Below are 16851 nucleotides of genomic sequence, written 5' to 3'. Positions count from 1 at the left end.
GTCTCTCATCTCTCTCCTCCATTATGTAGGTCTTCTTCTGTCTGTTGTCTCAGTACAGTAAGTCTCTCATCTCTCTCCTCCATCATGTAGGTCTTCTTCTGTCTGTTGTCTCAGTACAGTAAGTCTCTCATCTCTCTCCTCCATTATGTAGGTCTTCTTCTGTCTGTTGTCTCAGTACAGTAAGTCTCTCATCTCTCTCCTCCATCATGTAGGTCTTCCTCTGTCTGTTGTCTCAGTACAGTAAGTCTCTCATCTCTCTCCTCCATCATGTAGGTCTTCCTCTGTCTGTTGTCTCAGTACAGTAAGTCTCTCATCTCTCTCCTCCATCATGTAGGTCTTCCTCTGTCTGTTGTCTCAGTACAGTAAGTCTCTCATCTCTCTCCTCCATTATGTAGGTCTTCTTCTGTCTGTTGTCTCAGTACAGTAAGTCTCATCTCTCTCCTCCATCATGTAGGTCTTCTTCTGTCTGTTGTCTCAGTACAGTAAGTCTCTCATCTCTCTCCTCCATCATGTAGGTCTTCTTCTGTCTGTTGTCTCAGTACAGTAAGTCTCTCATCTCTCTCCTCCATTATGTAGGTCTTCCTCTGTCTGTTGTCTCAGTACAGTAAGTCTCTCATCTCTCTCCTCCATTATGTAGGTCTTCCTCTGTCTGTTGTCTCAGTACAGTAAGTCTCTCATCTCTCTCCTCCATTATGTAGGTCTTCCTCTGTCTGTTGTCTCAGTACAGTAAGTCTCTCATCTCTCTCCTCCATCATGTAGGTCTTCTTCTGTCTGTTGTCTCAGTACAGTAAGTCTCTCATCTCTCTCCTCCATCATGTAGGTCTTCTTCTGTCTGTTGTCTCAGTACAGTAAGTCTCTCATCTCTCTCCTCCATTATGTAGGTCTTCTTCTGTCTGTTGTCTCAGTACAGTAAGTCTCTCATCTCTCTCCTCCATTATGTAGGTCTTCCTCTGTCTGTTGTCTCAGTACAGTAAGTCTCTCATCTCTCTCCTCCATTATGTAGGTCTTCTTCTGTCTGTTGTCTCAGTACAGTAAGTCTCTCATCTCTCTCCTCCATCATGTAGGTCTTCTTCTGTCTGTTGTCTCAGTACAGTAAGTCTCTCATCTCTCTCCTCCATTATGTAGGTCTTCTTCTGTCTGTTGTCTCAGTACAGTAAGTCTCTCATCTCTCTCCTCCATTATGTAGGTCTTCCTCTGTCTGTTGTCTCAGTACAGTAAGTCTCTCATCTCTCTCCTCCATTATGTAGGTCTTCTTCTGTCTGTTGTCTCAGTACAGTAAGTCTCTCATCTCTCTCCTCCATTATGTAGGTCTTCTTCTGTCTGTTGTCTCAGTACAGTAAGTCTCTCATCTCTCTCCTCCATCATGTAGGTCTTCTTCTGTCTGTTGTCTCAGTACAGTAAGTCTCTCATCTCTCTCCTCCATCATGTAGGTCTTCTTCTGTCTGTTGTCTCAGTACAGTAAGTCTCTCATCTCTCTCCTCCATTATGTAGGTCTTCTTCTGTCTGTTGTCTCAGTACAGTAAGTCTCTCATCTCTCTCCTCCATTATGTAGGTCTTCCTCTGTCTGTTGTCTCAGTACAGTAAGTCTCTCATCTCTCTCCTCCATTATGTAGGTCTTCTTCTGTCTGTTGTCTCAGTACAGTAAGTCTCTCATCTCTCTCCTCCATCATGTAGGTCTTCTTCTGTCTGTTGTCTCAGTACAGTAAGTCTCTCATCTCTCTCCTCCATTATGTAGGTCTTCTTCTGTCTGTTGTCTCAGTACAGTAAGTCTCTCATCTCTCTCCTCCATTATGTAGGTCTTCCTCTGTCTGTTGTCTCAGTACAGTAAGTCTCTCATCTCTCTCCTCCATTATGTAGGTCTTCCTCTGTCTGTTGTCTCAGTACAGTAAGTCTCTCATCTCTCTCCTCCATCATGTAGGTCTTCCTCTGTCTGTTGTCTCAGTACAGTAAGTCTCTCATCTCTCTCCTCCATTATGTAGGTCTTCCTCTGTCTGTTGTCTCAGTACAGTAAGTCTCTCATCTCTCTCCTCCATTATGTAGGTCTTCTTCTGTCTGTTGTCTCAGTACAGTAAGTCTCTCATCTCTCTCCTCCATTATGTAGGTCTTCTTCTGTCTGTTGTCTCAGTACAGTAAGTCTCTCATCTCTCTCCTCCATTATGTAGGTCTTCTTCTGTCTGTTGTCTCAGTACAGTAAGTCTCTCATCTCTCTCCTCCATCATGTAGGTCTTCTTCTGTCTGTTGTCTCAGTACAGTAAGTCTCTCATCTCTCTCCTCCATTATGTAGGTCTTCTGTCTGTTGTCTCAGTACAGTAAGTCTCTCATCTCTCTCCTCCATCATGTAGGTCTTCTTCTGTCTGTTGTCTCAGTACAGTAAGTCTCTCATCTCTCTCCTCCATCATGTAGGTCTTCCTCTGTCTGTTGTCTCAGTACAGTAAGTCTCTCATCTCTCTCCTCCATCATGTAGGTCTTCTTCTGTCTGTTGTCTCAGTACAGTAAGTCTCTCATCTCTCTCCTCCATTATGTAGGTCTTCTTCTGTCTGTTGTCTCAGTACAGTAAGTCTCTCATCTCTCTCCTCCATCATGTAGGTCTTCCTCTGTCTGTTGTCTCAGTACAGTAAGTCTCTCATCTCTCTCCTCCATCATGTAGGTCTTCCTCTGTCTGTTGTCTCAGTACAGTAAGTCTCTCATCTCTCTCCTCCATCATGTAGGTCTTCCTCTGTCTGTTGTCTCAATACAGTAAGTCTCTCATCTCTCTCCTCCATTATGTAGGTCTTCTTCTGTCTGTTGTCTCAGTACAGTAAGTCTCTCATCTCTCTCCTCCATCATGTAGGTCTTCTTCTGTCTGTTGTCTCAGTACAGTAAGTCTCTCATCTCTCTCCTCCATTATGTAGGTCTTCTTCTGTCTGTTGTCTCAGTACAGTAAGTCTCTCATCTCTCTCCTCCATTATGTAGGTCTTCCTCTGTCTGTTGTCTCAGTACAGTAAGTCTCTCATCTCTCTCCTCCATTATGTAGGTCTTCTTCTGTCTGTTGTCTCAGTACAGTAAGTCTCTCATCTCTCTCCTCCATCATGTAGGTCTTCTTCTGTCTGTTGTCTCAGTACAGTAAGTCTCTCATCTCTCTCCTCCATTATGTAGGTCTTCTTCTGTCTGTTGTCTCAGTACAGTAAGTCTCTCATCTCTCTCCTCCATTATGTAGGTCTTCCTCTGTCTGTTGTCTCAGTACAGTAAGTCTCTCATCTCTCTCCTCCATTATGTAGGTCTTCCTCTGTCTGTTGTCTCAGTACAGTAAGTCTCTCATCTCTCTCCTCCATCATGTAGGTCTTCCTCTGTCTGTTGTCTCAGTACAGTAAGTCTCTCATCTCTCTCCTCCATTATGTAGGTCTTCCTCTGTCTGTTGTCTCAGTACAGTAAGTCTCTCATCTCTCTCCTCCATTATGTAGGTCTTCTTCTGTCTGTTGTCTCAGTACAGTAAGTCTCTCATCTCTCTCCTCCATTATGTAGGTCTTCTTCTGTCTGTTGTCTCAGTACAGTAAGTCTCTCATCTCTCTCCTCCATTATGTAGGTCTTCTTCTGTCTGTTGTCTCAGTACAGTAAGTCTCTCATCTCTCTCCTCCATCATGTAGGTCTTCTTCTGTCTGTTGTCTCAGTACAGTAAGTCTCTCATCTCTCTCCTCCATTATGTAGGTCTTCTTCTGTCTGTTGTCTCAGTACAGTAAGTCTCTCATCTCTCTCCTCCATCATGTAGGTCTTCTTCTGTCTGTTGTCTCAGTACAGTAAGTCTCTCATCTCTCTCCTCCATCATGTAGGTCTTCCTCTGTCTGTTGTCTCAGTACAGTAAGTCTCTCATCTCTCTCCTCCATCATGTAGGTCTTCTTCTGTCTGTTGTCTCAGTACAGTAAGTCTCTCATCTCTCTCCTCCATCATGTAGGTCTTCTTCTGTCTGTTGTCTCAGTACAGTAAGTCTCTCATCTCTCTCCTCCATCATGTAGGTCTTCTTCTGTCTGTTGTCTCAGTGCAGTAAGTCTCTCATCTCTCTCCTCCATTATGTAGGTCTTCTTCTGTCTGTTGTCTCAGTACAGTAAGTCTCTCATCTCTCTCCTCCATCATGTAGGTCTTCCTCTGTCTGTTGTCTCAGTACAGTAAGTCTCTCATCTCTCTCCTCCATCATGTAGGTCTTCCTCTGTCTGTTGTCTCAGTACAGTAAGTCTCTCATCTCTCTCCTCCATCATGTAGGTCTTCCTCTGTCTGTTGTCTCAGTACAGTAAGTCTCTCATCTCTCTCCTCCATCATGTAGGTCTTCCTCTGTCTGTTGTCTCAGTACAGTAAGTCTCTCATCTCTCTCCTCCATCATGTAGGTCTTCTTCTGTCTGTTGTCTCAGTACAGTAAGTCTCTCATCTCTCTCCTCCATTATGTAGGTCTTCCTCTGTCTGTTGTCTCAGTGGAAGCAGACAGCGTGTTCAGCAGCATAATATTTGTGGATTACTGGCCTAGTACGGCTACTGAGGATGCCCTACACAGCCAGGGTCCGAACCACAGCAGCACACAGGTCCATCTACTGGTCACCTGTAAGAGTGGAGCATGTCATCGAGTCGACGCAGGAAGAGGACTGGACTCTCATAATGTCACACAACTATCAGAAAGGTTTACAGTATTCTGTTCTACACAAGGTTAACTTGAATAACCCATACCAAGTTACATTACATAAGCATTGATAGAAACATGATGCAGAGCTCTATAACTTCCTGTCTAATATGTTTCAGACCATCAGATCCAGGCTGTTTCTCCTCCCTCTATAACTTCCTGTCAGACCATCAGATCCAGGCTGTTTCCCCTCCCTCTATAACTTCCTGTCTCTCCTGTCAGACCATCAGATCCAGGCTGTTTCCCCTCCCTCTATAACTTCCTGTCTCTCCTGTCAGACCATCAGATCCAGGCTGTTTCTCCTCCCTCTATAACTTCCTGTCTACTATCTTTCAGACCATCAGATCCAGGCTGTTTCTCCTCCCTCTATAACTTCCTGTCTACTATCTTTCAGACCATCAGATCCAGGCTGTTTCCCCTCCCTCTATAACTTCCTGTCTCTCCTGTCAGACCATCAGATCCAGGCTGTTTCTCCTCCCTCTATAACTTCCTGTCTACTATCTTTCAGACCATCAGATCCAGGCTGTTTCCCCTCCCTCTATAACTTCCTTTCTCTCCTGTCAGACCATCAGATCCAGGCTGTTTCCCCTCCCTCTATAACTTCCTGTCTCTCCTTTCAGACCATCAGATCCATGCTGTTTCTCCTCCCTCTATAACTTCCTGTCTCTCCTGTCAGACCATCAGATCCAGGCTGTTTCCTCTCCCTCTATAACTTCCTGTCTCTCCTTTCAGACCATCAGATCCAGGCTGTTTCCTCTCCCTCTATAACTTCCTGTCTCTCCTTTCAGACCATCAGATCCAGGCTGTTTCCCCTCCCTTTATAACTTCCTGTCTACTATCTGTCAGACCATCAGATCCAGGCTGTTTCCCCTCCCTCTATAACTTCCTGTCTCTCCTGTCAGACCATCAGATCCAGGCTGTTTCCTCTCCCTCTATAACTTCCTGTCTCTCCTTTCAGACCATCAGATCCAGGCTGTTTCCTCTCCCTCTATAACTTCCTGTCTCTCCTGTCAGACCATCAGATCCAGGCTGTTTCTCCTCCCTCTATAACTTCCTGTCTCTCCTTTCAGACCATCAGATCCAGGCTGTTTCCTCTCCCTCTATAACTTCCTGTCTCTCCTGTCAGACCATCAGATCCAGGCTGTTTCTCCTCCCTCTATAACTTCCTGTCTCTCCTTTCAGACCATCAGATCCAGGCTGTTTCCCCTCCCTCTATAACTTCCTGTCTACTATCTGTCAGACCATCAGATCCAGGCTGTTTCTCCTCCCTCTATAACTTCCTGTCTCTCCTGTCAGACCATCAGATCCAGGCTGTTTCCTCTCCCTCTATAACTTCCTGTCTCTCCTTTCAGACCATCAGATCCAGGCTGTTTCCTCTCCCTCTATAACTTCCTGTCTCTCCTGTCAGACCATCAGATCCAGGCTGTTTCTCCTCCCTCTATAACTTCCTGTCTCTCCTTTCAGACCATCAGATCCAGGCTGTTTCCTCTCCCTCTATAACTTCCTGTCTCTCCTGTCAGACCATCAGATCCAGGCTGTTTCTCCTCCCTCTATAACTTCCTGTCTCTCCTTTCAGACCATCAGATCCAGGCTGTTTCCCCTCCCTCTATAACTTCCTGTCTACTATCTGTCAGACCATCAGATCCAGGCTGTTTCTCCTCCCTCTATAACTTCCTGTCTCTCCTTTCAGACCATCAGATCCAGGCTGTTTCCCCTCCCTCTATAACTTCCTGTCTACTATCTGTCAGACCATCAGATCCAGGCTGTTTCTCCTCCCTCTATAACTTCCTGTCTCTCCTTTCAGACCATCAGATCCAGGCTGTTTCTCCTCCCTCTATAACTTCCTGTCTCTCCTTTCAGACCATCAGATCCAGGCTGTTTCCTCTCCCTCTATAACTTCCTGTCTCTCCTGTCAGACCATCAGATCCAGGCTGTTTCTCCTCCCTCTATAACTTCCTGTCTACTATCTATCAGATCCAGGCTGTTTCCTCTCCCTCTATAACTTCCTGTCTCTCCTTTCAGACCATCAGATCCAGGCTGTTTCTCCTCCCTCTATAACTTCCTGTCTCTCCTGTCAGACCATCAGATCCAGGCTGTTTCCTCTCCCTCTATAACTTCCTGTCTCTCCTGTCAGACCATCAGATCCAGGCTGTTTCTCCTCCCTCTATAACTTCCTGTCTACTATCTATCAGATCCAGGCTGTTTCCTCTCCCTCTATAACTTCCTGTCTCTCCTTTCAGACCATCAGATCCAGGCTGTTTCTCCTCCCTCTATAACTTCCTGTCTCTCCTTTCAGACCATCAGATCCAGGCTGTTTCCTCTCCCTCTATAACTTCCTGTCTCTCCTTTCAGACCATCAGATCCAGGCTGTTTCCTCTCCCTCTATAACTTCCTGTCTCTCCTTTCAGACCATCAGATCCAGGCTGTTTCCTCTCCCTCTATAACTTCCTGTCTCTCCTTTCAGACCATCAGATCCAGGCTGTTTCTCTGTGGTGACTGCTGCTGTTCCGTTCCTCCAGCGCCTGGTAAACCAGCTTTATCATGTTATGATATTATTATATATATAATATAATAATATATGCCATTTAGCAGACGCTTTTATCCAAAGCGACTTACAGTCATGTGTGCATACATTCTACGTATGGGTGGTCCCGGGGATCGAACCCACTACCCTGGCGTTACAAGCGCCATGCTCTACCACCTGAGCTACAGTATTACTCTCTCTGGCCACCAGGTCCATCTCTGAGTCTCATTAGATGTTGTGATGCTGGACTAGTGTGTTTCTCTGTTTCACTGTCGTCTATCCATGACAGACCATCACTACTCCTATCTTCTCTTACTACTCCTATCTTAGTTATCTTATCGTACGACTCCTATCTTAGGAGAATTCAGAGTACAGAGTCAATGTGGAGGCTATATACAGGGGGTACTGGTACAGAGTCAATGTGGAGGCTATATACAGGGGGTACCGGTACCGAGTCAATGTGGAGGCTATATACAGGGGGTACCGGTACAGAGTCAATGTGGAGGCTATATACAGGGCGTACCGGTACAGAGTCAATGTGGAGGCTATATACAGGGGGTACCGGTACAGAGTCAATGTGGAGGCTATATACAGGGTATTACGGTACAGAGTCAATGTGGAGGCTATATACAGGGGGTACCGGTACAGAGTCAATGTGGAGGCTATATACAGGGGGTACCGGTACAGAGTCAATGGGGAGGTTATATACAGGGGGTACCGGTACAGAGTCAATGGGGAGGCTATATACAGGGGGTACCGGTACAGAGTCAATGTGTAGACTACAGTGGGGAGAACAAGTATTTGATACACTGACCATTTTGCAGGTTTTCCTACTTACAAAGCATGTAGAGGTCTGTAATTTTTATCATAGGTACACTTCATCTGTCAGAGACGGAATCTAAAACAAAAATCCAGAAAATCACATTGTATGATTTTTAAGTAATTAAGTTGCATTTCAACAGCAGAATGATTTATGATAATTTTGTTATCCAGAATTTGAAGTGGGCTTAATGGGTACGTGTCCTAATCGGTCCACTTATTCTGCATCTTCTAGAATAATCTCCTGATATGGAACTGAAGCAACTTTTTACAGTCTCATAACTCCCTGTTAGTGGTCCACAATGTGGAGACAAAACATCTGGGGTTTGGATCATTGTGGAGTGACACTTAAATACATTTCTCTATCTGACATGATCTGACTCTGCTGTTGTTTCTGATGGTCCCTGGTTAACAGGCTCTGATCATGTTTCTGATAGTCCCTGGTTAACAGGCTCTGATCATGTTTCTGATGGTCCCTGGTTAACAGGCTCTGATCATGTTTCTGATAGTCCCTGGTTAACAGGCTCTGATCATGTTTCTGATGGTCCCTGGTTAACAGGCTCTGATCATGTTTCTGATAGTCCCTGGTTAACAGGCTCTGATCATGTTTCTGATGGTCCCTGGTTAACAGGCTCTGATCATGTTTCTGATAGTCCCTGGTTAACAGGCTCTGATCATGTTTCTGACGGTCCCTGGTTAACAGGCTCTGATCATGTTTCTGATAGTCCCTGGTTAACAGGCTCTGATCATGTTTCTGATGGTCCCTGGTTAACAGGCTCTGATCATGTTTCTGATGGTCCCTGGTTAACAGGCTCTGATCATGTTTCTGATAGTCCCTGGTTAACAGGCTCTGATCATGTTTCTGATAGTCCCTGGTTAACAGGCTCTGATCATGTTTCTGATGGTCCCTGGTTAACAGGCTCTGATCATGTTTCTGATGGTCCCTGGTTAACAGGCTCTGATCATGTTTCTGATAGTCCCTGGTTAACAGGCTCTGATCATGTTTCTGATAGTCCCTGGTTAACAGGCTCTGATCATGTTTCTGATGGTCCCTGGTTAACAGGCTCTGATCATGTTTCTGATAGTCCCTGGTTAACAGGCTCTGATCATGTTTCTGACGGTCCCTGGTTAACAGGCTCTGATCATGTTTCTGATAGTCCCTGGTTAACAGGCTCTGATCATGTTTCTGATGGTCCCTGGTTAACAGGCTCTGATCATGTTTCTGATAGTCCCTGGTTAACAGGCTCTGATCATGTTTCTGATAGTCCCTGGTTAACAGGCTCTGATCATGTTTCTGATAGTCCCTGGTTAACAGGCTCTGATCATGTTTCTGATAGTCCCTGGTTAACAGGCTCTGATCATGTTTCTGATGGTCCCTGGTTAACAGGCTCTGATCATGTTTCTGATGGTCCCTGGTTAACAGGCTCTGATCATGTTTCTGATAGTCCCTGGTTAACAGGCTCTGATCATGTTTCTGATGGTCCCTGGTTAACAGGCTCTGATCATGTTTCTGACGGTCCCTGGTTAACAGGCTCTGATCATGTTTCTGATGGTCCCTGGTTAACAGGCTCTGATCATGTTTCTGATAGTCCCTGGTTAACAGGCTCTGATCATGTTTCTGATGGTCCCTGGTTAACAGGCTCTGATCATGTTTCTGATAGTCCCTGGTTAACAGGCTCTGATCATGTTTCTGATGGTCCCTGGTTAACAGGCTCTGATCATGTTTCTGATAGTCCCTGGTTAACAGGCTCTGATCATGTTTCTGACGGTCCCTGGTTAACAGGCTCTGATCATGTTTCTGATAGTCCCTGGTTAACAGGCTCTGATCATGTTTCTGATGGTCCCTGGTTAACAGGCTCTGATCATGTTTCTGATAGTCCCTGGTTAACAGGCTCTGATCATGTTTCTGATAGTCCCTGGTTAACAGGCTCTGATCATGTTTCTGATAGTCCCTGGTTAACAGGCTCTGATCATGTTTCTGATAGTCCCTGGTTAACAGGCTCTGATCATGTTTCTGATAGTCCCTGGTTAACAGGCTCTGATCATGTTTCTGATGGTCCCTGGTTAACAGGCTCTGATCATGTTTCTGACGGTCCCTGGTTAACAGGCTCTGATCATGTTTCTGATGGTCCCTGGTTAACAGGCTCTGATCATGTTTCTGACGGTCCCTGGTTAACAGGCTCTGATCATGTTTCTGATGGTCCCTGGTTAACAGGCTCTGATCATGTTTCTGATAGTCCCTGGTTAACAGGCTCTGATCATGTTTCTGATAGTCCCTGGTTAACAGGCTCTGATCATGTTTCTGATGGTCCCTGGTTAACAGGCTCTGATCATGTTTCTGATGGTCCCTGGTTAACAGGCTCTGATCATGTTTCTGATGGTCCCTGGTTAACAGGCTCTGATCATGTTTCTGATAGTCCCTGGTTAACAGGCTCTGATCATGTTTCTGATGGTCCCTGGTTAACAGGCTCTGATCATGTTTCTGATGGTCCCTGGTTAACAGGCTCTGATCATGCAGAGGAATGGGAAGATCCTCCTCCAAGACATGGTAGACAGGAGAGTAGTGTGCTGCTTCTCCCTCCCAGACACTCATCTCCTGGCCAATCCCTGGAATCCTGTGTTTCTACTGGACCCCACACAGCAGTCTCTGCTCATACCAGGTACTGGAACGTCTTGCAAGATAAAAAAGATAAACATTTAATTTCATACTCTGCTTAGATTTATATGACATGGACCAATTATACTAAACCAACGTTTGTGTTGCATGGTTCTGAAGCCTCTGTTCATAAGAGGTTCTGGAACAATGGCCAATAGTGTATCTTGAAAGCATAAATGACTTAAATGTAATGTAATGTAATATTTTATACATATTTTAATCTAGATTATTTCTGGATTTAGTTTAGTGCTGAGTTGAGGATGACAAACTTTAAGACAACAGGATTCTAATATCCCAGAACTCTTTGCAACAATATGATCAGTTATGGTAGTAAGTAATGTTGCTGGTAGTTAGTAATGTTGCTGGTAGTTAGTAATGTTGCTGGTAGATAGTAATGTGACTGGTAGTTAGTAATGTTGCTGGTTGTTAGTAATGTTGCTGGTAGTTAGTAATGTTTCTGGTTGTTAGTAATGTTGCTGGTAGATAGTAATGTTGCTGGTAGTTAGTAATGTTGCTGGTAGATAGTAACGGCTCTGGTAGTTAGTAATGTTGCTGGTAGTTAGTAATGTTTCTGGTTGTTAGTAATGTTGCTGGTAGATAGTAATGTTGCTGGTAGTTAGTAATGTTGCTGGTAGATAGTAATGGCTCTGTAGTTAGTAATGTTGCTGGTTGTTAGTAGTGGCTCTGTAGTTAGTAATGTTGCTGGTAGTTAGTAGTGGCTCTGTAGTTAGTAATGTTGCTGGTAGTTTGTAGTGGCTCAATAATGTTGCTGGTAGTTAGTAGTGGCTCTGTAGTTAGTAATGTTGCTGCTAGTTAGTAATGTTGCTGGTAGTTAGTAGTGGCTCTGTAGATAGTAATGTTGCTGATAGTTAGCAATGTTGGTGGTAGATAGTCATGTTGCTGGTAGTTAGTAGTGGCTCTGTAGTTAGTATTGTTGCTGGTAGTTAGCAATGTTGGTGGTAGATAGTAACGGCTCTGGTAGATAGTAATGTTGCTGGTAGATAGTAACGGCTCTGGTAGATAGTAATGTTGCTGGTAGTTAGTAATGTTGCTGGTAGATAGTAATGTTGCTGGTAGATAGTAATGTTGCTGGTAGTTAGTAACGTTGCTGGTAGATAGTAACGGCTCTGGTAGTTAGTAATGTTGCTGGTAGTTAGTAATGTTGCTGGTAGTTAGTAATGTTGCTGGTAGATAGTAATGTTGCTGGTAGTTAGTAATGTTGCTGGTAGATAGTAACGGCTCTGGTAGATAGTAATGTTGCTGGTAGATAGTAACGGCTCTGGTAGATAGTATTGTTGCTGCTGGATAGTAACAGCTCTGGTAGATAGTAATGTTGCTGGTAGATAGTAACGGCTCTGGTAGATAGTAATGTTGCTGGTAGATAGTAACGCCTCTGGTAGATAGTAATGTTGCTGGTAGATAGTAACGGCTCTGGTAGATAGTAATGTTGCTGGTAGATAGTAATGTTGCTGGTAGTTAGTAATGTTGCTGGTAGATAGTAATGTTGGTGGTAGATAGTAATGTTGCTGGTAGATAGTAATGTTGCTGGTACATAGTAATGTTGCTGGTACATAGTAATGTTGCTGGTACATAGTAATGTTGCTGGTAGTTAGTAATGTTGCTGGTAGATAGTAATGTTGGTGGTAGATAGTAATGTTGCTGGTAGATAGTAATGTTGCTGGTAGTTAGTAGTGGCTCTGTAGTTAGTAATGTTGCTGGTAGTTTGTAGTGGCTCAATAATGTTGCTGGTAGTTAGTAGTGGCTCTGTAGTTAGTAATGTTGCTGCTAGTTAGTAATGTTGCTGGTAGTTAGTAGTGGCTCTGTAGGTAGTAATGTTGCTGATAGTTAGCAATGTTGGTGGTAGATAGTCATGTTGCTGGTAGTTAGTAGTGGCTCTGTAGTTAGTATTGTTGCTGGTAGATAGTAATGTTGCTGGTACATAGTAATGTTGCTGGTACATAGTAATGTTGCTGGTAGATAGTAATGTTGCTGGTAGATAGTAACGGCTCTGGTAGATAGTAATGTTGCTGGTAGATAGTAATGTTGCTGGTAGATAGTAATGTTGCTGGTAGTTAGTAACGTTGCTGGTAGATAGTAACGGCTCTGGTAGTTAGTAATGTTGCTGGTAGTTGGTAATGTTGCTGGTAGTTAGTAATGTTGCTGGTAGATAGTAATGTTGCTGGTAGTTAGTAATGTTGCTGGTAGATAGTAACGGCTCTGGTAGATAGTAATGTTGCTGGTAGATAGTAACGGCTCTGGTAGATAGTATTGTTGCTGCTGGATAGTAACAGCTCTGGTAGATAGTAATGTTGCTGGTAGATAGTAACGGCTCTGGTAGATAGTAATGTTGCTGGTAGTTAGTAATGTTGCTGGTAGATAGTAATGTTGGTGGTAGATAGTAATGTTGCTGGTAGTTAGTAATGTTGCTGGTACATAGTAATGTTGCTGGTAGATAGTAATGTTGCTGGTAGTTAGTAATGTTGCTGGTAGATAGTAATGTTGCTGGTAGATAGTAATGTTGCTGGTAGATAGTAATGTTGCTGGTAGATAGTAACGGCTCTGGTAGATAGTAACGGCTCTGGTACATAGTAATGTTGCTGGTAGATAGTAACGGCTCTGGTAGTTAGTAATGTTGCTGGTACATAGTAACGGCTCTGGTAGTTAGTAATGTTGCTGGTAGATAGTAACGGCTCTGGTAGATAGTAACAGCTCTGGTAGTTAGTAATGTTGCTGGTAGATAGTAACAGCTCTGGTAGATAATAATGTTGCTGGTAGATAGTAATGTTGCTGGTAGATAGCAATGTTGCTGGTACATAGTAACAGCTCTGGTAGATAGTAATGTTGCTGGTAGATAGTAATGTTGCTGGTAGTTAGTAATGTTGCTGGTACATAGTAACAGCTCTGGTAGATAGTAATGTTGCTGGTAGATAGTAACGGCTCTGGTAGATAGTATTGTTGCTGCTGGATAGTAACAGCTCTGGTAGATAGTAATGTTGCTGGTAGATAGTAATGGCTCTGGTAGATAGTAACAGCTCTGGTAGTTAGTAATGTTGCTGGTAGATAGTAACAGCTCTGGTAGATAGTAACAGCTCTGGTAGATAGTAACATCTCTGGTAGATAGTAATGTTGCTGGTAGTTAGTAATGTTGCTGGTATATAGTAACGGCTCTGGTAGATAGTAATGCTGCTGGTAGATAGCAATGTTGCTGGTACATAGTAATGTTACTGGTACATAGTAATGTTGCTGGTAGTTAGCAATGTTGGTGGTAGATAGTAAAGGCTCTGGTAGATAGTAATGTTGCTGGTAGTTAGCAATGTTGGTGGTAGATAGTAATGTTGGTGGTAGATAGTAATGTTGCTGGTAGATAGTAATGTTGCTGGTACATAGTAATGTTGCTGGTACATAGTAATGTTGCTGGTAGATAGTAATGTTGCTGGTAGATAGTAACGGCTCTGGTAGATAGTAATGTTGCTGGTAGATAGTAATGTTGCTGGTAGATAGTAATGTTGCTGGTACATAGTAATGTTGCTGGTAGATAGTAATGTTGCTGGTAGATAGTAACGGCTCTGGTAGATAGTAATGTTGCTGGTAGTTAGCAATGTTGGTGGTAGATAGTAATGTTGGTGGTAGATAGTAATGTTGGTGGTAGATAGTAATGTTGCTGGTAGATAGTAATGTTGCTGGTACATAGTAATGTTGCTGGTACATAGTAATGTTGCTGGTAGATAGTAATGTTGCTGGTAGATAATAACAGCTCTGGTAGATAGTAATGTTGCTGGTAGATAGTAATGTTGCTGGTAGTTAGTAATGTTGCTGGTACATAGTAATGTTGCTGGTAGATAGTAATGTTGCTGGTAGATAGTAACGGCTCTGGTAGATAGTAATATTGCTGGTAGATAGTAATGTTGCTGGTAGTTAGTAATGTTGCTGGTACATAGTAATGTTGCTGGTAGATAGTAATGTTGCTGGTAGATAGTAACGGCTCTGGTAGATAGTAATGTTGCTGGTAGTTAGCAATGTTGGTGGTAGATAGTAATGTTGCTGGTAGATAGTAATGTTGCTGGTAGATAGTAATGTTGCTGGTACATAGTAATGTTGCTGGTACATAGTAATGTTGCTGGTAGATAGTAATATAGATAGTAATATATCACTAGCCACTTTAAACAATGCTACCTTATATAATGTTACTTACCCTACATTATTCATCTCATATGCATATGTATATACTGTACTCTACATCATCGACTGCATCCTTATGTAACACATGTATCACTAGCCACTTTAACTATGCCACTTTGTTTACTTTGTCTACACACTCATCTCATATGTATATACTGTACTCGATACCATCTACTGTATGCTGCTCTGTACCATCACTCATTCATATATCCTTATGTACATATTCCTTATCCCCTTACACTGTGTATAAGACAGTAGTTTTGGAATTGTTAGTTAGATTACTTGTTGGTTATCACTGCATTGTCGGAACTAGAAGCACAAGCATTTCGCTACACTCGCATTAACATCTGCTAACCATGTGTATGTGACAAATAAAATTTGATTTGATTTGATTAATGTTGCTGGTAGATAGTAATGTTGCTGGTAGATAGTAATGTTGCTGGTAGATAGTAATGTTGCTGGTTGTTAGTAATGTTGCTGGTACATAGTAATGTTGCTGGTAGTTAGTAATGTTGCTGGTAGATAGTAATGTTGCTGGTAGTTAGTAATGTTGCTGGTACATAGTAATGTTGCTGGTAGTTAGTAATGTTGCTGGTAGTTAGTAATGTTGCTGGTAGATAGTAATGTTGCTGGTAGTTAGTAATGTTGCTGGTACATAGTAATGTTGCTGGTAGATAGTAATGTTGCTGGTAGATAGTAACGGCTCTGGTAGATAGTTACGGCTCTGGTAGATAGTAATGTTGCTGGTAGATAGTAATGTTGCTGGTAGATAGTAATGTTGCTGGTAGATAGTAACGGCTCTGGTAGATAGTAATGTTGCTGGTAGATAGTAACGGCTCTGGTAGATAGTAATGTTGCTGGTAGATAGTAACCGCTCTGGTAGATAGTAACGGCTCTGGTAGATAGTAATGTTGCTGGTAGTTAGTAATGTTGCTGGTAGATAGTAATGTTGGTGGTAGTTAGTAAAGTTGCTGGTAGTTAGTAAAGTTGCTGGTTGTTAGTAATGTTGCTGGTAGTTAGTAATGTTGCTGGTAGTTAGTAATGTTGCTGGTAGTTAGTAATGTTGCTGGTAGATAGTAACAGCTCTGGTAGTTAGTAATGTTGCTGGTAGATAGTAATGTTGCTGGTAGTTACTGACCTACAGGATATCAACATAGCCTTTAACTATTATATAAAATAACTCAATTCAGTTTTAATGGTGGGATATTAAGCAATTCCTTCCCCCCAGGTGATCAGCGTCCCGGTCTGACAGTGGGGAGGAGGAGGAGGACAGAGGAGTCGACTCTTTGTGTTCCGTCTCCGAGATGCTGCGGTCGTCCAAGCCGTACGACACGAATATGTCGGCAGAGCATCATCACCCCAGGGCCAATCAGGGACAGGCACCTCTAACTTGGAGGAAACATGCAACCTCTATTTCCAACAAGGTTTGTTTACAGGCTCAGCTCTGTTTAGAACGGATTTATTTAGCCTTTCTAGGTGCAGGAACAACTGTCAGTCCAACTGCTATTATTACTGTACCTACAGCTAAACGCCATTATCACAATAATATGTTGTCTTTCCAGATCAGTTTGGACTCCATCAGACACGCGTCAAAATGAATCTCTGATTGTTTGTTCTGTTAAACACTAGTTGCCTGAAACAGAGTTGATGACATCAGTGTGAAACAACCGACATTTAATACTGTGTTCGGTTCTAAATAAACGGTACAAACTAACGGTAGGAAAAGCTCAAACCAAGGTATTCACCCAATGGGTCAGACAGCTGAACAGACAAAAACGTATTTAAACAAGCACTTTGGAATTTACCCTTCCTCTATGCTGAGTCTCCTCCTTGCACATCTGGACAGCCAAAACATCTCTGTTGCTGGACAGGACTTTGAAATGCCTGTTCTTTCTCATAATCTGACCTCGGCCCAAATCCCTCACTCCTCCCAACTCACGGCCGTCCTGTTGACTCGTCCCAGACTGAGGCCCTTCTCCCTTTCCATAGGATACCTGGTGTCTAAAAATAACATGTTATGACAGAACGTAA

The 16851-nt window shown here is 43.2% G+C and overlaps 1 protein-coding gene across 1 annotated transcript in view; it reads left to right on the top strand.

The window, feature by feature from the left end:
* The window catches only part of LOC124035350 (WD repeat-containing protein 93-like), a 42082-nt gene extending 25873 nt beyond the window's left edge, over positions 1–16209 (top strand). The window contains exons 5-8 of the mRNA XM_046348815.1: positions 4417–4642; positions 7107–7167; positions 10489–10645; positions 16049–16209. Coding sequence (XP_046204771.1) covers positions 4417–4642; positions 7107–7167; positions 10489–10645; positions 16049–16209 — 605 coding nt within the window. The remainder of the gene's footprint in view (positions 1–4416; positions 4643–7106; positions 7168–10488; positions 10646–16048) is intronic.
* Positions 16210–16851: the final 642 nt, after the last annotated feature.

Source organism: Oncorhynchus gorbuscha, linkage group LG05 (genome assembly GCF_021184085.1).
Source record: "Oncorhynchus gorbuscha isolate QuinsamMale2020 ecotype Even-year linkage group LG05, OgorEven_v1.0, whole genome shotgun sequence".
Classification (NCBI taxonomy): domain Eukaryota; kingdom Metazoa; phylum Chordata; class Actinopteri; order Salmoniformes; family Salmonidae; genus Oncorhynchus; species Oncorhynchus gorbuscha.
This window is presented reverse-complemented; position numbering and strand designations above follow the sequence as displayed.